This window comes from Brassica napus, chromosome A2 (assembly GCF_020379485.1).
Source record: "Brassica napus cultivar Da-Ae chromosome A2, Da-Ae, whole genome shotgun sequence".
Taxonomy (NCBI): Eukaryota; Viridiplantae; Streptophyta; class Magnoliopsida; order Brassicales; family Brassicaceae; genus Brassica; species Brassica napus.
The window spans coordinates 27,185,401-27,205,608 of NC_063435.1; the positions used below are offsets into that span (position 1 = coordinate 27,185,401).

Genomic DNA, 20,208 nt, shown 5'->3' on the forward strand with positions numbered 1-20,208 from the left:
GGGGACACTGATTAAAAAAACTAGTTATTCAAATATATTTTCTTGTGCAAGTTAGTCAAGCTATTAGTAATAGCGTTGAATATATTAAGGAAGGGAACGCATGAAGAAATATGTTCATTGTTTCACGTAAGATGAGTTTATTCGAGATTCAGGATGGATGTATATTACAATGTACGCACCATAGCGTTATTTATAAAGAAAACCTTCGCTAATCGCTAATCGCTACTAAAACAAAACGAGATGCATCAAATCAAATGTATTATATTAGAGCAATGTCCAAGAATAGACTTGCATTTACGATGGAGCGTTTTGTATATCTTTAAAAAGTAAGTTGAAGAGACCGTGTTGACTCAAATTTCTCAAAAGTAGATTTTTTATGCTAACCAGAAAAATACGTGCGAAAAACTATTAGAAACAACTTATATTTCATACCCCTAAAGCCAATCGAATATTATGAACCAATGCGTTACTCCATGATTTGAAAAGTAACTTTGCAAACCGAACTTCTGGTTTGATTTTGCAGATGTTTCCTCCTAAGTATAAATGGACAAAAATCCCAAGGATGATCAATAGTAAAGCCATGTTCAGCGAACAAACGCTGCGGCAAGCGACGGCAATAAAAATATACAAAACGTAGCTATAGGATGTTTATGTCTCAATTCAACATGAACTGAAGTCTCAAGATATGATATGATATTGTTGTATATTATTACATGAGAACGCACCTTATATATGTCGTTATGAAAAGAAAATGGCATGCATCAAATGAGTTCATATTCCATCAACAAATCGTAGCTTTGATTGATAAGTGAGTACTTGAGACTATAAACTTTTTTTTAATGAAATGTTAAATTTTATTAATCACCAAGAAAGATTATAGGTACAAGGTTTAATCATTTTGTAAAGAATAATGAAAAAAACAATCCCAAAAATTTGTCAAAAGAGCAATCAATATGTCACGTACGGTGTCCTTATAACCAACGACGCATCAATCCTTTCAAATTTGGCTTATGCCTCCGTTTATTCCTCTCTCCCAATATGTAGTAATAGTTACCTGAAATGCAAGGTGGATGAGAATATAGGAGAGTACATCATAGGTACCAAAAATTAGCATGGACGCCGTAATATTCCAATCTGAGTTTGGCTCGCGGGCCAATAGGTTTCCCACCACTACTATCTATTAAGTGAAAGTATAAGGACAAGCAAAAAAGAAATGATCTCTATTTTCATCTAGCTTCCCACAAAATAAACAACCTTTGACCAGACTATAACTACGCATCCAGCGTCCAGTAGACAGTCTATCCTTGATTGCCAGCTAAGCGACAAAAGCAAACTGTAGAACACCATGAGAGAACCAAATAATTTTACTCCATTGCTTTTTCTCCTGGCAATGCCTTAGTTGGTTCCAAATTTCAGTGGTCTTGAAATGATCACGATAATCATCCTCACCTCTTTTCATTAATACACCATCATTACCATTCGTTACCAAAGTCACCAAAAACTGCTAAGTCTCATGTACAAGATGTTGAATGTGGCGGTCACCAGTTCTGAAACCTCCATTCATTCCTGACAATAACATCACGAATCCTTGCATTGTGACCAGTTCCAAGTTTTGGGTGCCAATCTCACATGTGATACCATTGGGTGCCATAGGTCTGTCCAAAACCTCATTGTACGACCACTCTAGATATTCATACGAAAGAAGAACTTTGCAAGCTTATGGAGTCTGAGGAGTTTCCTCCAAATCCAAGATCCAACTGTTTACGACTTACCACAGTTTCATCATAACCTGATTTGGTATAAAAAGTTAACAGTGTTTTTTTTAAGGCATTCTCAATGGTATATTCACAAGAACATCTAACCCAATATAAAACTACTTTTTATTAAATTTATTTGTATAATTAAAATTTAAATCAATCATCACTTGACATGTGTGAATGATTTTTCACAAATTATTTTGGGATATCTCAGATGAGACACTTTTTTGGTCAGTTTTATTTTCTTTTTCTTTTCTTTTCTTTTTTGAAAAAGAAAAGGGTATGGTGGAGATCTGATCGGTGGTGACGATGATAGAGACCAACTATGCTGCAAAACTTTATAATTTTTTTTTTCAATTCTATATTAGATATAGACTCATGGAGATACTGCAAATGAGAGTGCCTTTAGTTGTTTGCTTCACCTCTTCCTCTTTATTTTTTTGAAGAAACTCTTCCTCTTTACTTTTTGCACCTTCTTTGTATTTATTATGTCACTTAGAATCAAAACGTATCAAAAGTGTTGCACTAATAGTCTAATAGTAAATAAAGTGTTTTTTTAACAAAATTCATAACTCTTGGTTTAAAGAAACCGGCTGTCAAAAAAAAAGATTTAAAGGAACCGATGCTCACCACCTAGCAAAATATTCTTTTTTTTGTGAGCAACATAAACAGAATCATGTAAACTCTGTAAACAAAACTGGTAACTCCACATCCATATGGACACCCATCAAAACAATCTAACCAGGGTCATATTGAATATTTAATTTAAAAAAAATGTTATCATAAATCAACATTTTATAATTTAATTTATATATACATTAATTTTAATCATATATTCATTAACATTAATTTTGTATGTGTATTTCCAATTTTATAAAAATATTTCATTTAAATAACTTTTCATGAAATAATAAAAGCTAAGCATTGTGCAGTATAGTTTATTTCTATTAATTTTTTATTTAAAATAATAAATTATTAATTATTAATATTGGATTAAAAATAAAATCTAAAATTTTAAAGGAAGAAAATATTAAGTTCTTATCAAACTTAATTTCAATATATATATTAATTAATATTCTATTAATATAGAAAAAATATGAAATAAATATAAAATATAAAATGAAATTAATTTATCTTAATGGATGTATTTATAAGATATATATAATATATTATAGTTTTATATTTTATTGTTATAGGTTAACTAAAACTATAGGATTTAATTTAATAATGGTACTAGATTTGAAATATTTAATAATAATTAAAATAATTCTCAAAATTTCATTTGCTTCAGTCGCTGAGTCGCCACCAAGCCTAAGATGGGTAGCATTGAAAACAATTGTTCTCTAATTCTATATTCTTTTTATCTAAATTATAAGTGATCAAAACTTTAAAAATAAATACTAGTAATTTACTTATTTTAAATTAGTTAAATTTTGGTAAATGAATTTTGTATATTTAACAATTAGTCTCTATAAATGTAATTTGACTACCTAAGAAAATTTATAATAAAATTATGAATAACTAAATTATTCAATTTAATGTAGCTCTTGCTAAAAATTATATAAAATGTAGTTGGTGAACATTTTGTGACTTTTTTTTTTTTACAAATCAGAAACCTGCTAACAAAATTATTAAACATATATCTGAATATTGGTACTTTTTATGAAAAAATATTGATGTATAGCCTTTAACAAAAAAAATTATCAACAATCAAATCAATTTTTGGCTACTATATACTCGACATGTTTACTAAAATTTAATAATTTTGTTTTAATGATGTTTTTGAATGAACAGAAAGTTACATATTTAAAGTTATAAACCGAAGCTTCCGGTTCTTGTGGTAAAGATTTAACAGCTATGAGTATCGCCATCTTGGTTTGAATATGGCCATTTGGAGCGCTTTAAGTGGTAAAAACGTGGATTCTACGGATGCGGTGGTGATTTGGGACAAACCACAGATATAAAAAAATGTTATAAACCGAAGTCTGTAATCTTATAAATTTAAAACAATGCTATAGTATATTAGTTACATATCTCACTACAAGAAAAGGAGAAATTTCTGACGGTCAAATCTGTTGGAAACCCGTCGGAAATAGACTGTTCTGACGGATTTCCGACGAGGTACTTTTGGAATTTTTTTCTATCCCAAATGATACATATTACATGCATGTATCATCATTAATTTTTATGACTTATTTTAATAATAATTAAGGAATTGCTGAGTATTAATTTGCTGTACATTTCATTTACCAACTTTATGAAAGCAATAAAAGCACATAATATATTATTTAGTGAAGAAAGATAAATACTGGGCCTCATTTGTTCCCATATAATTTGAAAATAACTCTTTTTAGTTTCATGACATTAATGCATTTGTCAACCCATAAAAATATTATACCTTAAGTACTAGATAAACCTCACCCAAAATTAAAAACTTAATTAAGACAGTTAACTTCCTGGCACTATATAAATAGGACAGTGTTTCTGACATCATAAGTGCATATAGAGCAAACTAGTGGGTTTGAGAGTTTGATTAAAGATACTGTCTCACAATTTAGGGTTTAAACTTGTGGTTCTTTCAAGATATAGTTCTCTCACAAAGCTAGAAAACTAGTTCTCACACAAAAGAGAGATCATGGTTATGAAACGCAAAGAGATGGAGCCGGAGCATCCTAGCCTCTTCTACCTTAACCTGTACTCGAACATTTCTCAGTCTTTAAACGACTCTTCATTTGACAAAACTCGTACTAGGGTTAGTTTATTTGATTTTTCTAAACGCAAACCAGATTTACAGCCATTATTTAAGAAAATTCGGTATAGTTCTGAGCATGGCTGTCTGATCATGAATATTGAACCATCTCCTTCATCTACTTCAACCTCATTTTTTAGTGATTTATCGCAAAGACTTGTTCGTGGTAATTGTAATGCTAACATTCCTAAGATTTACACAAGAGATCTTATTTCAACCATTGGAAGTCGTGACCATTACTCAGCAGATTTTGTTTCACACTTTGGTGAAAACAGTTCCAACATTAATGGTTCTAAAGATTGGGGGATTGATCTGTCTCTCAAGATGTAATTCTACCTTTTCGAATAAAAAAAATCGAGTTTACAAAAAAAAAAAAAAGAATAAAAAGAATCGTAATTGCTTATGTATTTTTATTTCAAGTTATGTCCTTCTTTATGATTATAAAAATTTGCTAAAGTACTCAAGTTAAGCATATTCAAATCAAATGAATAACTAAGACATATAATAATGTACATGTACGTATGTATGTGTATCAAAATTTGCAGTCTATACCGATGTAGAAAAGCTATTCATATGATATCAGAAATATATTCCTCTTAATGTGCGTGAATGGCTAACTAAATGCATTCAGTATCACCAGATATTACTTACTTCATCCTGTATTAAATGTTGATTAATGTAAATATTGGTTAGTATACGTAAGAAAAAACAAGTTAAACAACATCATATAAATCTATGAAAATAAGATGCTATACAGTTTGACCGAAAAAGAACAGAAGAGATTTTATGTAATTATAATAATAATTAGAAGAAATCTATCGAAAATTAATCTTAATCAATACTAATACAGTACGCTACTCATTTTTTATATAAATTCAAATGTTTGGTATATTATCTAGCTATTTTAGCTACTAGGTTATTTTTAGCATAATGGCCAATAATTATATTTGTATTGTCAAATCTCTAATTAAAGTGGGTGAAGTCAGTAAGTATGTTAATAAATTATATACTTACAAGTATAATTTTTGATGATTAATTTTTCACTGAAAAGTGAGATAAATAATATATCAGTTTCTGAATAATATTTCATAAAAAAAAAAAATATATATATATATATATATATATAAGTGTCGAGAACAACATTGGGGGTTTTTTTTTACACCTATATACCATTAAATAAATCTAAATTCACATATTTGTTTGTCTTATAAATTGTTTTCTATCATAACTTCTTCTAATTTTTTACGTTTAATTAAAATAGATCCCATCACACATATAAATTTGAAGAATCTATTGTAGTTCTGATAATATATACATATATTTGTTGATACTTGTTATTTTCAAATATAATGAAAATGTAACTACAGGTGTTCAGAAAAAACTTAATTTAATAAATCATACATAATAGTGAAAGAGGAAAAAAATGGTAAATTTGTTTTCTATAATTTACAACCAATATAAAAATGACTAGTATAATACTACCCTTATACATAAACATCTCTTTACATAAAATAAAATTAAACTTCCTATAATATATACTAGATTTTTCACCCGCACATCCGTGCATGTAGATTTTCATTTTATAAATATATAACGGATACCATCGCAAAACTTTAAAATATATGATTTACATTTTAGTATTATATATTGTGTAAATATATAATGGTATTGGCTATGTTTCTTATTCAATATTATTAATGTATAATAATTTGTTTTATATATTTTACTTTATTATTAATTGTTATTATATATTAATATATTTTCGAGTTTGGTAAAATAAATTCATAGTATGAAATAAAAAAAATTGAGAATCTCCGTCCTTTTTTCTAATTTTTACAGACTGAATACAATACATTTAAAATTTTATTTAGTTATACTATAAAACTGATATTTTCTTAGCATAATTTATATTTATATGCTATTTATTTTAGTATATTGTGGGATTTTATGAGTAAAGACATTATAATAATGCTATATTATTAATTGTGAAATCAATCGCTGCATTAATTTAAAAATATTTTAAAATTTTATAAAGATTTTGTTAAGTTTTTTCAACCTATTTTGTTATAAATAAAAATAAAATTTAAATTTACAGTTAAAATTTATTTATTAATACCTATATATTTAATAAGATTTTTTAGAAATGTTATATATTAAATAGATTAACTTAAATAGTCAAATAGATGTAATTAATGAAATAGACCTAGTATGAATTTTTATGGTATTTCTTTTAATAAAGAATATATAGAATATAATTATAAAATTTGAAAAATAGCATATACTTTTTTTTATAATAAACTTTTATTTATATTAATGTATAATATTATATATCATTAATTACGAAATTAATCAATGGTATTAATTTAAATAAAATATTTTAAATTTTAAAAAGATTTTGTTAGATTTTTTCTCAACGTTTTGTTATAACTAAAAATAAAATTAAATTTACAGTTAAAATTGATTTATTAATATTTTTATATATTGAATAAATTAATATACATAATTAAATAAACATAATTAATGAAATAGACCTCGTATTACTTTTTTATGGTAGATAATAATGGTACTTCTCTTTTAATAGAGAAGATGTATAATAGTATATATCATTAATTACGAAATTAATCAATGGTATTAATTTAAATAAAATATTTTAAATTTTAAAAAAATTTTGTTAATTTTTTTCTCAATGTTTTGTTATAACTAAAAATAAAATTTAAATTTACAGTTAAAATTGATTTATTATTACTATCTTTATTTATTGAATAGATTAATATACATAATTAAATAAATGTAATTAATGAAATGGATTTAGTATGACTTTTTTATGGTAGATAAAAATGGTACTTCTCTTTTAATAGAGAAGATGTATATTTTGTCTCCAGCACATTGCCCTTGTTAAAACTGGTAAATTTGTTTTCTATAATTTACAGCCAATATAAAATGACTTGTATAATACTACCTTTATACATGAACATCTCTTTAAATAAAATTAAATTAAATTAAACTAATTCCTATAATATATATGTATATTCCATGAATATTTCCTGTCTCCAGCGCATTGTTAGAAATAGCATATTCGCTGTCATTATGTACCAGAATGTGAAAATATAAATTTGTTAAAATAACATCCTACTATATAAAAGAAGCTATTTTTAGAGCTTTTAAGGGGTGCCACATGGGCAGAAATATTCCCCACCAATCATTCTGCCAGGTCATCGCGGACTGGGCTTAGAATAAAAAATTTAAGTTAACCTTCCCAGAGCATTTAAACCATTTCGTAGCCCAACTTAAATCTTCTCTTGACTCACAACGCAGCAGGAACTCATCTCAGCGAGACAGTGAAACAAACCCTAATTTTTCAAGATGGGGCGTATGCATTCTAGAGGGTTCGTCAGCTTCTTCTTTATCACCATCTTCAAGCCTTAGTTTTTTTTCTTCTTATCTCTTCGTCTTATTCTCATTTTGTGTTATGCAGAAAGGGTATCTCCGCATCTGCGTTGCCGTACAAGCGCTCACCTCCGACATGGCTCAAGACCACAGCCCTCGATGAAAGAAAAATCCTAAGACTTTTGATTCTTTGTTGAGACATTAGCTTCGATTGTTGTCGTTTGGTTTCTTAGTTGATTCACTTAGCTTACTCTTTAGTATTAGGACAAGAGCTTTGGTTTTGTTCGACTGTCTGAAAATTATTTTGTTAGATCTGATCATTTAATGGGGTTAATATTATTAACTAGGTTGATGAGTCAATCTGCAAGTTTGCGAAGAAGGGTTTGACACCGTCTCAGATTGGTGTGATTATTCGTGACTCTCATGGTATCCCTCAGGTGAAGAGTGTTACCGGAAACAAGATCTTGCGTATTCTCAAAGCTCACGGTTTGTGTTTTTAGCCATTTTATTACATCTTTTATTTATTTGCGTTAACTTAAAAGAGTGGCATTGTATTGTTGTTGTTATTTGTGAAAAGGTCTTGCACCTGAGATTCCTGAGGATCTGTACCATTTGATCAAGAAGGCAGTTGCTATCCGCAAGCACTTGGAGAGGAACAGGAAGTAGTAAGTGCACTCTGTTACCTACCTATCTGAATGAAAATGTGCCCTGTTTCGCTGTTCTTTCTCGACATGTGAATTATTTTCGGTTGTCTGATGCTTTCTTCTCGATTCGGTTCAATGATGGAACCTCTATTGAGAAGAAAAAGGAGTCTGTTAGGCCCATCATACCTATGGATTCAAATGTGGGATTCTTATGACAAAAATATCATCAATACTTTCAATGATTTGATCTCTCTGGCAGAGAAAAATGAGTTACGGTTTCCAAAGGGGAGGAAAATGTATCTAAATATATTGAATTATATCTTTGCTATCTATATAAATGTTTATAATGTACATGTAGAGTTCGAAGTACCAAGAGATTGTTAATATTCGCTTAGGTGATGGATCTATGAGACGTGGTCAGGTATGTGAGGTTGATGGATGGCGAGAAAACTGATGTCCAGGTATTTCTAGATTGAATTTAGACACTACACCAATGCAATTGGATCTACAGGTTCGATGTTCTCAATAGCTTATTTTCTTTTGGTTGCAGGCTTTTGAATTAACATCTGAAATTAGCACCGTTCAGTTCACTAAGGTATTTACTATGATTATTTTTACTGTATTGCAGTCTAAAGCGTAAATCAGTCGAGATTAGTCTTCTGGATGTTACGTGATACGTCTCAAAAACAAACCTTCCCACTAATGTTGTCTATCTTTTTTATTAACCAACACAAACTAACCAGATGCTGTTTGTTTGATTTCAGTTATTGTTGGGTAAGCAAAGGGAATCGAAAACACTTTTAGCGGTGAAAGCCAGAATATTCAACGAATCATGGTAAACCTAAGCATAGAGAGGTATGTACCGCCTGGACGAACTTAAATACGTTGAACGGTTTGAAAGTGGTGGAAGTTTTGGTTGAACATGTTTTTGATGGCACTTTGTCCTCACTCTGCAGGCACACCACTTACGTCCTTGCCACCAACTTCGATGAGAACTGACGAGCCTAATGTCATTGTTGGTTAGTGGTACGGATTGCCCAGTAACTTTGAGCATTTTATAACTCTATTTCTCCAACCTTTAATTGCTTACTTCTTTTCCTGCTAGGCCGGCTCTTCGTAAATGATACTTAAGGAACTTATTTATTCTGACAAACAGTGTCTTGCTAGCCATATATTCCTCGATGCGTTAGCATATATACAACTCCCGTTTCAACTCTCAAGATAACTCAACTCTCAAGTTAACGTATCTGAGTTTTCAGTCTTAGCCCACTTAACATTATGCAGGGAATGTGTTAAGGACATCGGTTCTTCCTCAGCCTCAACCAATTATGGAGGTGTCCAGAAACTCGAATACGTCACAGATGCGGAGTTTAATGCATATGTTCTGAGGCACAGGTCTGGAACACAACATGTACGGCTGTACCCTCTTAAACAGGTCTAACATGTAACTTAGACGAATTAGCTTTGTACAAAAACCCAAAACATACAATGTAACTGTTAAAAGTGAATGATTTTGTTGGAACGTTTTAGCCCATGTGATCGTAATAGAGACTGCAGGCTTTTTATTTTTGTTTTCTATGTGTTCTTCCACCTAAGCTTCTACTCTGGTTAATGAGTTTCTTACCTTTTTTTTTTGGAACAAGAGTTTTACTTATGCAATGGTTTAAGATGGTCACTATAAACTTTGTTCTACAAATCTTTATTTATACTTAGTGTCTGGAATAAATACATGACAACAACAAGTTTCCAAGGCTACTTCAGCCTTTAATCTACGTTCATAAAAAAACATTGAAAGGGAAGAGCACATACAGTCCACATTAACATTTTAGGTAAAATTCACAAAACCTAACGATGTCTCTTCTAAGTTTCAAAACTCAATAACGGAAGAGTAAGAGGAAGACATTAGTACATCCAGTCCACATTAACATTATGTTAAAATGCAATCGTTTATGAAGTTTATATATCATCGTGGATACTTTGACAATACAAAAAGTATACTATAAGCATCTTAAAATCTGGAATATTTTTGTATTTTATTTGAAAAATTATTCTATATATAATCAAAAATATTTAATGAACTTATGAATGATACGAAAACAACAAGGAAGTTAATTTAAATATATGCTTATGAAGGTACAAAGTGAAACATGTTAAAAGTACGAATTTGATTTGGCATCTCATCTCTATCTTTATGACCGTCGTGAAACATACTAAGCGGCGGTGTTGTCCGTGTTTACCTTCTTCTCATGGCTTATCGATCATCAGGAACTTGCACCAGCTAGGATAATTACCACATCAGTTTCTATTGAAGCTGTCGAAGAAGTTTGGTCCTGTAATGTTACTGAAATCAACTGTTATAATTGTCTCCCCTGAAACAGAAAAACAAGTTCTTAGAGATCACGACCTCCATTGGTGCAGCAGTCCAAGCGTATATATTTTCATAACTCCAGTTCTTTTTCTTTACTTCTTAGTTAGTTCTTGACTGTCTTCAGAAAGTTATATAAAATGGGCTTTCTTATAACTATTGATACACTACTTTCCTCCCACTCCTCCAACGTTACATAGCAAATCTACAATATAAATACGAATGTTACTATCCAAAGAACTCATCACTCCCTCCAACTCAATCATTATAGTTTGTTTCAAATCTACAACTATAGTGCAGTCACAGATACAACGAAGTCATGTTAACTCCAGTCCACTTAAACTATTGATATTTGGTGAAAAATGCAGGTCATATGTATCTCTTGAATGGTGAATGTAGAAATTAAAAAAAAAACATGGAAAGAAGCATATTACACATCCATTCATTAGACATACTAAAAAGTGATGGATTTAAGTTACAATTCATTTGGTGCGTAAGCAGGACCTGTAGCATCTACGGTTGAGGAGAATGTGGGACATCAGCCACCATGGCTCTCAATCAAGTACATATCACAAAAAGCTAACGGGAAAACTACGTTGAGGAAGATAGCCCAAATAAGACAAGATATAGCAAAATTAATGTTGAACTTTTTGCTACTAACCAATTAAACAATCACTTGGAGATATAGATAATACTTGAACTCAAGTACTGAGATCAGACATCGGAAAAAAAAATTTAATACATAAAAACTTATATCTTATAACAAATACAACACATTAGGCTTAACAAATAACAAATAATAAATACCATTCATCTCTCTTTATTTTTATTATGTTTATTTTACTCTTAAGCTGATTCCAGTTTATATTTTATAGGTCTTTAGACAAGGAACATGGTTGGATATATGCAAAGTCATTGTGTGAATTTATCAATTGATCTTATATAATAATTTAGTTTTATTGAACAATTTCCACAATATAAAAGTTAAACATTTTATATGATATCAATATAATAAAACTATTTCACAAAATAAAATAAAAAAAAACAAATATTATAACACTATTCTATGAAAAAATAATTTAAAATAATAATAATAGAAAATCCGGCGCGTAGCGCCGGCCAACCCCTAGTAAATATAAAGACATCAGTATTGTCTTACGTAAAAAAATATATATTTTTTTTTTTTTGTTAAAGAATAAAAAATATATATTCATTAAGATATTTAAATATATAGTGATTATCAAACTTTCTAGAGACAAACCCTAAAACCGTCGGTTCACTGTATGCAGTACGATAGAATGAGCCGATTCAAGCCTTGCAACCTCGGGCTAAGCCGTCATCTCTCATTTTATATAGGGCAAACTTTATGATGATGATCGCATTTTATTGAGCTTAGACTACATCTAATATGGTGATGTGCTCATATAATGACATCATATGAAAATATGAGTTCATTGTCTCCCAAAACAAAGACTATGAGATATGCTCATCTATCACCTCAAAGACTATGGTCCATATAAAAATTCAAAATAAATACCATACAGCATACATTTGTGCTTCTAATATATGATCGCATATGTTGTCTACTTACCACTTGATATCACCATATGGTTTCTTCACTCTTCCTATCGTTTTTTTTTTGTCAGCATATAAATCAATCACACATGATGAGACTTATGAACCAACTCATGATGGCTGCGACAAAAAAACTGCATTTCGAATTTCAAAATCAAGGTTACAAACGGAGAGCTATCGCTGATCTATTTACAAACGCAACTTTCTACTTAAAAGTCGTGGCATGTTGAACATGTTGTGAGAGAGATGGCGATGATGAAGAGGAATGGAGGAAGAGGCAGACCACGGACATATCGTCCATTGCAATACCTCGTCTCTTCTTCTTCCAAGCCCGAACCGCTTGCTCCACTAATCGCTTAGCCGCCTTAGGCCGCTCAGCGGTCGAAGAAACGATCTCTATAGCTTCTTGGTTTGTGATCACATCCCATATCTTTTATATTCAAACCAAAAACAAAAAACAAATTGGTCAATAAATTTAACAATAAATAAACGAAATTAGGAGTGTCCAATCAGAATAAACCAATTCAATTCAAACCGATCAAAAATGTTTATTTGAACCTAAACAAAAATCTGAAATAGGGTCTATTGCTGTCTCAAATATTTTATTTTTATATATATCTAAAAGCAAAAAAAACTGAAAATTATATTATTTTGAACTTCAAAATCTATTTATTAAAACCACCGAAATGAAACTGTTCAAGCCGGTTATAATAAATTTGATTTTTACATGTAGCTATTTTATATAAAACCAAAAACTCAAAACCAAAACAGTACTGAAATTAGAATGAGATGTTCGTAAATCGAATAAATAATATTCTAATTTCATTCTTTTCAAATGTTTTCTTCTGTCTTACATTTGGCATTTTAAAACCCTTTAAAGTATTTTAAGTGTGTGTGGAATGTGAATGAATGGTTATTGTTTGTTTGTTTTCACGGTTTACAGATACTTACCCCATCACTAGCCAAGATGATAAAGTGGTCTTTAGCAGAGATATGCCTTTGAGTGACTTCAGGGACCGAGACCAATCCATACTCTTTGATACAATAGTCTCCGAACGCTCTTGACATAGCCAAACCCGGTGCTTCTGTGTCTGGTTGCCATACACGATGGACTCCTGGCTCATCTTTCATACAGAAAACCCGCCCATTGCATCCGATAATTCTCTCCTTCTCCTCTATTATTTTCACACCAAAACAAACACAAGAATCAAGATTCAAGAACGTACTAGAATAATATTCATATCTTTTTCAAGATCTAGTAAGGTAAAGTTCAAGAAGGATTGAGAGAACTAACGAGGCAGATTCGGTTTGAAATCAAGGGTGAGCTGAACAGCAACCAAGCTACCTTCATCCGAAGTCGTGGCTAGTACTGCTCGTGAATCGCCTACGTTTGATACATAAATAACATCACCCTACATACGGCAAGACACACCATTTGATCAATGAACATATAAATCTCAAAAAATCTTATTAACAATTAGAAACCATATATTTTTTAAGTTTTTTTATGAAGTTAAATTTATTGGATTTGAACATTTTTACTCGGAGTGATCACTAATTGTTTTATGTTTTACCTGTCTGACAATGGTTATAGCGGTTGTGCCGCTGTTGTAAGAATCGATCTTGCGGTGATGTTCAAGCTCTTGATCAACCGATGCACATGTCTTTAGATATGAATGTTTCCATATGTCGAATCTCGAGAATTTTTTATTGGAGCCTTCAAGGTCTAGCTCGGGCTCTAGTAGTGCGGTTTGAGCAAGAGTCTTTTGCCAGTTGCATAGAAGCGACGAAGGCATTGAGTTTCTTACATGTTTGGCTACATAGTGACCCCATGGACCATGTCCATCGAATATTCCGCAGAATATCATGTCTTCTTGGCACCCAAATCCCTGATTACCAAAGATAAATTGTCAAAACGCTAAACATACTCAAAACGCGGTAAATAGCACAAAGGATATGAATCTAGAAGCTCCACCTAAAGGAACCGAGAAGTCTAACAAACAAACGCAAACGCAGAAAATTTTTAAAACGGGAAAAGGTTAGTAGCGTTGTAATATACCTCCCAAACGATTGCACAGTCCTGGTTAACGCCTTTTTGGCCGCGTTTAGAGAAAACAGAGGCCGAGTTATTAGAACCTTCTGCATAAACGTAACCACATGATTTCAGAATCATCTCCTTTTTTTTTGCATCTTTCACCATCTCATCAGCAGCTTGCTTAGCGTCGCAAGTTCCATTGTTGTTCTTCACTTTCTTGATCGAAAAGGATCGAGCTAATCCACTAAACATGGACGAAAAATGTCCCATTCTTTAATTACACCAGATGATGAAAATATCAAGCAACAGTGAGTAAGATGATCTTGAATCTGTTGAACAAAAAAAAGAACAGAGAGTTTTTAGATTATTGGATGAGAGTTTTAAGAGCTAGAGGGACATAATATAATGCCTAAAAGTATTGGAGAAAAAAAATACCAAACAGAGGTTTAAACTTAAAAGGTACGAAGATGAGTCATAGTGCAGAGAATATAAACGATAAGAAAGAAAATATGCTTAAGTTAGCAGAATATTCATAAGTCTGACATGGAATTCCATTGAAACAAGCTTCTGAGATTATCAAATGGTTATCTTTTGAGATAAGTTCTATATATAAATATGAATATGAATTTGACTCTAAGGGAAATCAAGTTTCTCTTTATAGAAAACACATTTAGAGATATTTCTTAATAAGGAAATGAAAAACAAGTTGCAAGACTCCAAGATTCCCCCTCTTTTGCTTTTTCAGGGAAATCTAACAAGAAAATAAAAATCTATCACAGTCTCATAACTTTCTGAGCATGCTTTTGCTTAACATATATTTAAATATGAAAACCTAAAAGGCAAAATCCAACAACAGATTACTCTTCACCCTCTTTGTTTAAACATTCGTGATTCGTCACAGACCAGTCAGATTCAACTTAGATGTATAAAAGAGAGATAGAGATGGAAATATAGAGACCGTTGAGATGGCTCAGAGACGCCGTAGAGATGACGTATTGTCGGAAAAGCTGACGTAGCACCAAACGGAGAAGAAAAGTTAGCTAAGGAAGCGAGAGAGAGAAGAATTATCAGAATCCATTTAATGCTCCAAAGAGAAAGAAACACATTAAATGGAACAATCAAGAAAGATTATTTATAAAGTTAATATTTTTTTCTGGTACGGTGTTGTAATAGTTCCTTATGTCATTTATCTTATGGTAAGAGAAGGACAAAGGCATGGACGACAATGTCTTTGGTCTTTTGTGGATGTCAGAAAATCAGAAATTCAATAATTATATATTTTTTTAATAATCATAAACTCACCACGATATTTGTTTCTTATGGTTTAAAATAAAAATTAGTTAATTAAGAACAAGTTGTAGAATATTTAAGTGTCGATTATCAGAAACAGAGACAACTACGAGATACGTTTATATCTTCTTCGAAAATTATACAATTAAGACCTCGATCATACCATTTTCGTTACAGGCTTTTAAATAATTTAAAATGGTGTTACAACATGCTATTTGCATTTACATGATAATAAAAATTATTGTTCGAAATAACACAATAATAAAATGAGAATATTGTGTACATAATGGAATGAAATGGGTTAAGAGATGAATGCGCCCATATTGTTGCATCAAAAGTCAAATAAAGCAGATACAAACAACTAATAAAGTTCAGTAAATAACTAAATACCACAGTAATAAGGGTAACAAATCAATATTTTATATGAAGAAAAAAACAAAAAGTAAATGTTACCTGAAAAGCTCACTGTTTTTATGAATGGGCAAGATAATAAAGCAATCAAATAGTATATGTATATTATATTTAGCATTATCCTTAGGAAGAGACTGCCAACAGTTCCGTTGTGGTTATCTAACATCTTTTCGGACTGAAAACTATGCAGTTAATATACGTATAATATCAAAAAAATATACGTATAATATCAAAAAACAGTGTATAAAAATCAATTTAATTGGCATAAAATTAGGTAAGCGGGAGGCATAAAAGAAATATGGTCAAGCGACTAAAGATAATAAAATTCGAAGGTCGGGGAATCTAATCATATATATCTAATATATATTACGATTGATACTACTACTTTATTTGGCATTGCGTCATATGATTATCGTGGTAACAATATGTCTGTATGTCAACGACATCGATCTCAAGTAAAATATACACATATTTGTTTAAATGTGAATATTTAAAGAGCATAGTTGCTGTATTATATACGTATAAATAAATAAAATATATCAATAAATTTCCTAACCAAAAGATATTTAGGTCAATATCGAAACTAACTATAAAGCTTACAACTTTAATAGAAGAAGAGGTCAAATGATAAAAATACAAAATTTTAAATTACACTCTAGCTAGAGAATAATTTATGTAAGCGTTCCGGCTTTAGATTATTTTGGCAACGGGTTTTGACGACCGGCCAAACAAGATGGGAAGAAAAAGCATGAAAATGACAGAAATGACTTGACAATAATGCTCTCTAAAGCTTTTGATAAAGTCCAGTAAAAGGCAGTGCACTGATTGTTATTTGCCTTGGCCTTTGCAATTGACTCAAATATTGATAATTAGTTCCATCAGTATCTATTCGTGTTCGGTTCGAGTCTATTTGGTTTCAGATTTTTGGGATCAAAGATTTTAGTTTCATTAGGATGTTTTTAAATTTTGGTTCGAGTTCAGATCTTTGCGGGTTAGGTTCAGATTTAGATAACTCATTTAAATGATTTTTAAAATTTAAAAAATTTAAAATTCATTATATACTTTAAATTTCTTAAAATCTATAAATAAAATAATATATTGCATATAAATTTGAATAACATATGTCAAAATACCTAAGTTTAACATATAAATTAGTTTGGTTTGAATATTTTGATAGAGAATCAATAGATATTTTAAGTATTTTTGGTGTTTTGAGTATATTTTAGTTATTTTAGACATTTACTTTTGACTATTTGTATGTATTTTCAAGTATTTTAGACAACTTAAAAATATCTTACATATTTTGGATGGTTTTTAATATACATTAAATATAAAAATAATTAATATTTTTTTTTAACGCTGATTTATTACGATCTTACAATTATGATATAGGAAAGATTACATAGACGATTCGACAACCGACAATACTACCTGCCTTATGAAGATCTACGCCTAACTGCATCACCTGAGCCGTCCTATGAAGATCCACGCCTGGCCAGATTTACTTGCACCATGTTGAAGATCCCTTGCAAGCCTTTCCTCTGTAGTCTGGCATAATTGTTTAATAAACTGCTTTCTCCGGGACTTGAAGCATGAATTTCCTGTAATCTGCAATAAATTGCATAGTCTGGGATTTGAACCTCAGACCTGGGTGTAGAAGCCTTTAAACCTTAACCAATAGGCTACGGTGCATTCGGGTACCCAAAATATTTTGGTTCAGATCGGATTCGATTTCGGTTCTCTAAATACCAAAATTTTGAACTCGTTTGGATATTTAATAAATTTTAATTCGGATCCGTTATTAATTTTTTGGATTGGGTTCGTTTTTTTGGATTCGATTATTTTGATCAGCCCTACGTAAACGTTCGTATAATTCCATTTCAAAATGTTTCTATGTTTTTTTGCTGTTTACCGAATGTATATGACGCATCAGTATAAGAAATGTTCTAGTTTAAAATCCTCTATTTTATTTACGCATAAGATATCAAATTGAAAGGCACAAATGCTTAATACAGTTCAGTTCACGATGAAATAAGATAACAATAATATACTGGTTTAGTAGTATTCTCTCTGTTTCATAAAGATACTGTAGATATTTTAGAAAAAAAATTGTTTCACAAAAATAGATATTTTATGTTTTCAATGAAAATCTATAAACTTCAAAAGAATTAATTGCTTTTATTGAAATACTATTGGTTAAAAGTTATTAAAAATTAAAAATTGCAAAAACTAATACATTTATTATAGTGATTTAATGTATTTTTTAATATGCGTGAAAATGTTAGAAAATCTATCTTCATGAATTTAATTTCATCATGCACGTTACATGTGTAGTTAGCTAGTCATATCTTCTATTGAGAAAATATTCTTGGAAGACCAAATGTATATTGAAAAAGAAACACAAGTTGAGCATTCAAAATACATATAAAGTACGTACGTCGTAGCTATACACGTTTAACATAAGCATTTTAAAGTATGAATAAACAGTTTTTATAATGTGTACTATAAACAATGACATGTGAGTATGGTCCATATATGATATATGTAAAAAGTAAAAACTAATAAAAAACTTTAATTTAAAAAAAAAAGAATTATATAGGTGCATGCATATGTAAATAATAAATAGAGATCGATTGAGATCCTGTGTGTACTATACGAAATAAACAGCTCACGATAAAAGGGATGATTGGTCTGGTTCGATTCGCTAGCTTATGCATTCTAAACATTGACCGTATTCCGGTTCGATCTAGATATTTTAAGTAATCAGTTTACAGCCAGTGAACCGGATCGATAACCGTAGCATGTCAGGTCGCAATAATCAGACGCCGTGACGAAACTGGACACGAACCTTCGAGTTTCACATTGGTCGAGGGAACAGTCAGTGGGACCCAATTTACGGGGACTGTGTCTGACCGCTTGTGACGGTAGTCTTTTGGGCGGGACCCATCACGCATAAGAAAACAACAAACACTGATTTTCTGTATTGGTTCGTTGGATGAATCCCCAATATGTCGGCAACAATCTGTGCAAAATCTTTTTCTCTGTTTTCATTTATTTTTATTATTGTTTTGGTAAAATTTTTTAATTATTTTTGGACTTGAGAAGCAAAACTTATGAAGTTTTATGGTAAGCACAGCCAGGTTGGATATTTATTTATTTATTTATTTTTTTGTTGAGAAGAGGATATTTAAATTCAAACCACAAGAATAAACGTTCGTTATGTTCTGTTCGCTAACGCTGACGACCAATTACACTTTTGCCATCGGAAATGCAACGCCGGTGAGACAACATGAACTTACATTATCAGTAACAGTGGCAAGAATCATTAACTAAGTCTAACGCTAGAAATATCAGTGGCCGCATCTTTCCCTTTGTCAGTCGTTGCAGCAAGCTTCAATAATTAAATTTGTTTTCAAAATCGTTAATCCTGACTCCGCCGAAGTGTTATTTTTTGCTCCTACCGCTAATCGCAGCGGTTATGAAAAGAACATGGCTATTGTAATCTATTATTTATATATATAACTTTATGTTTCTTTTCTCTAGTGTGCTGTGTATTTGAAAACAGTAACATACTAAAATAGACCAGAAGATATTCGATTTGTAGAACTAAAACGTTTTTCCATTTAAGCAAAAAAAAACTAAAACGTCTACCCACTAGATCTAAAATAAGAACATACGTGGTAATGAGTCATATGAGGAGCTATGCATGCACACGTGACGAGAGAAACATAGACTCACCACTACAGTAGAAGACTTTTAGAGTGAATTCTTCCCATTTCGAAAGGGAAGTTCAAATTTCGGCAACCGAACCTAGTCGAGAACCAACCACATGATGAGTTAGGTCTTCACGGGGTCCACACGCGAGCCCAAACCTTTGGATAAAAGTTTACATTCTACGGTCAACACGTGTTGTCGACAATTGACAAATAATTCACTTGTGTGGTGGTGGATTTTCCGTGTTTGTGCACCCACCGTAGCAATAAGAACGTGTCACG

General features: G+C 30.9%; 1 protein-coding gene and 1 long non-coding RNA gene across 8 annotated transcripts; one reads left to right on the top strand and one right to left on the bottom strand.

The window, feature by feature from the left end:
- Nucleotides 1–7,766: 7,766 nt before the first annotated feature.
- Nucleotides 7,767–10,084, top strand: LOC106454868. 6 transcript variants are annotated; one of them, XR_007318592.1, is made up of 8 exons: nucleotides 7,767–7,892; nucleotides 7,982–8,379; nucleotides 8,471–8,558; nucleotides 8,896–8,998; nucleotides 9,088–9,132; nucleotides 9,302–9,392; nucleotides 9,494–9,563; nucleotides 9,643–10,084. It is a non-coding gene; the product is annotated as an uncharacterized LOC106454868 (long non-coding RNA). The 6 variants fall into 6 exon arrangements; XR_007318597.1 differs by having other exon boundaries at nucleotides 9,694–10,084; XR_007318595.1 differs by having other exon boundaries at nucleotides 9,822–10,084.
- A 2,514-nt stretch (nucleotides 10,085–12,598) lies between these two features.
- Nucleotides 12,599–15,706, bottom strand: LOC111206101 (probable protein phosphatase 2C 73). Of its 2 annotated transcripts, none has more exons than XM_022702441.2 (6): nucleotides 15,471–15,706; nucleotides 14,537–14,841; nucleotides 14,052–14,366; nucleotides 13,772–13,889; nucleotides 13,429–13,652; nucleotides 12,599–12,907 (listed from the first exon to the last, which is right to left on the bottom strand). In XM_022702441.2, exons 2-6 carry the CDS (start codon nucleotides 14,780–14,782, stop codon nucleotides 12,683–12,685), a joined length of 1,128 nt encoding a protein of 375 aa, XP_022558162.1. In that variant the 5' UTR covers nucleotides 14,783–14,841; nucleotides 15,471–15,706; the 3' UTR covers nucleotides 12,599–12,682. The 2 variants fall into 2 exon arrangements, with proteins under 2 accessions (XP_022558162.1, XP_022558163.1); XM_022702442.2 differs by lacking the exon at nucleotides 15,471–15,706 and adding an exon at nucleotides 14,948–15,146.
- Between the last annotated feature and the right edge of the window lie 4,502 nt (nucleotides 15,707–20,208).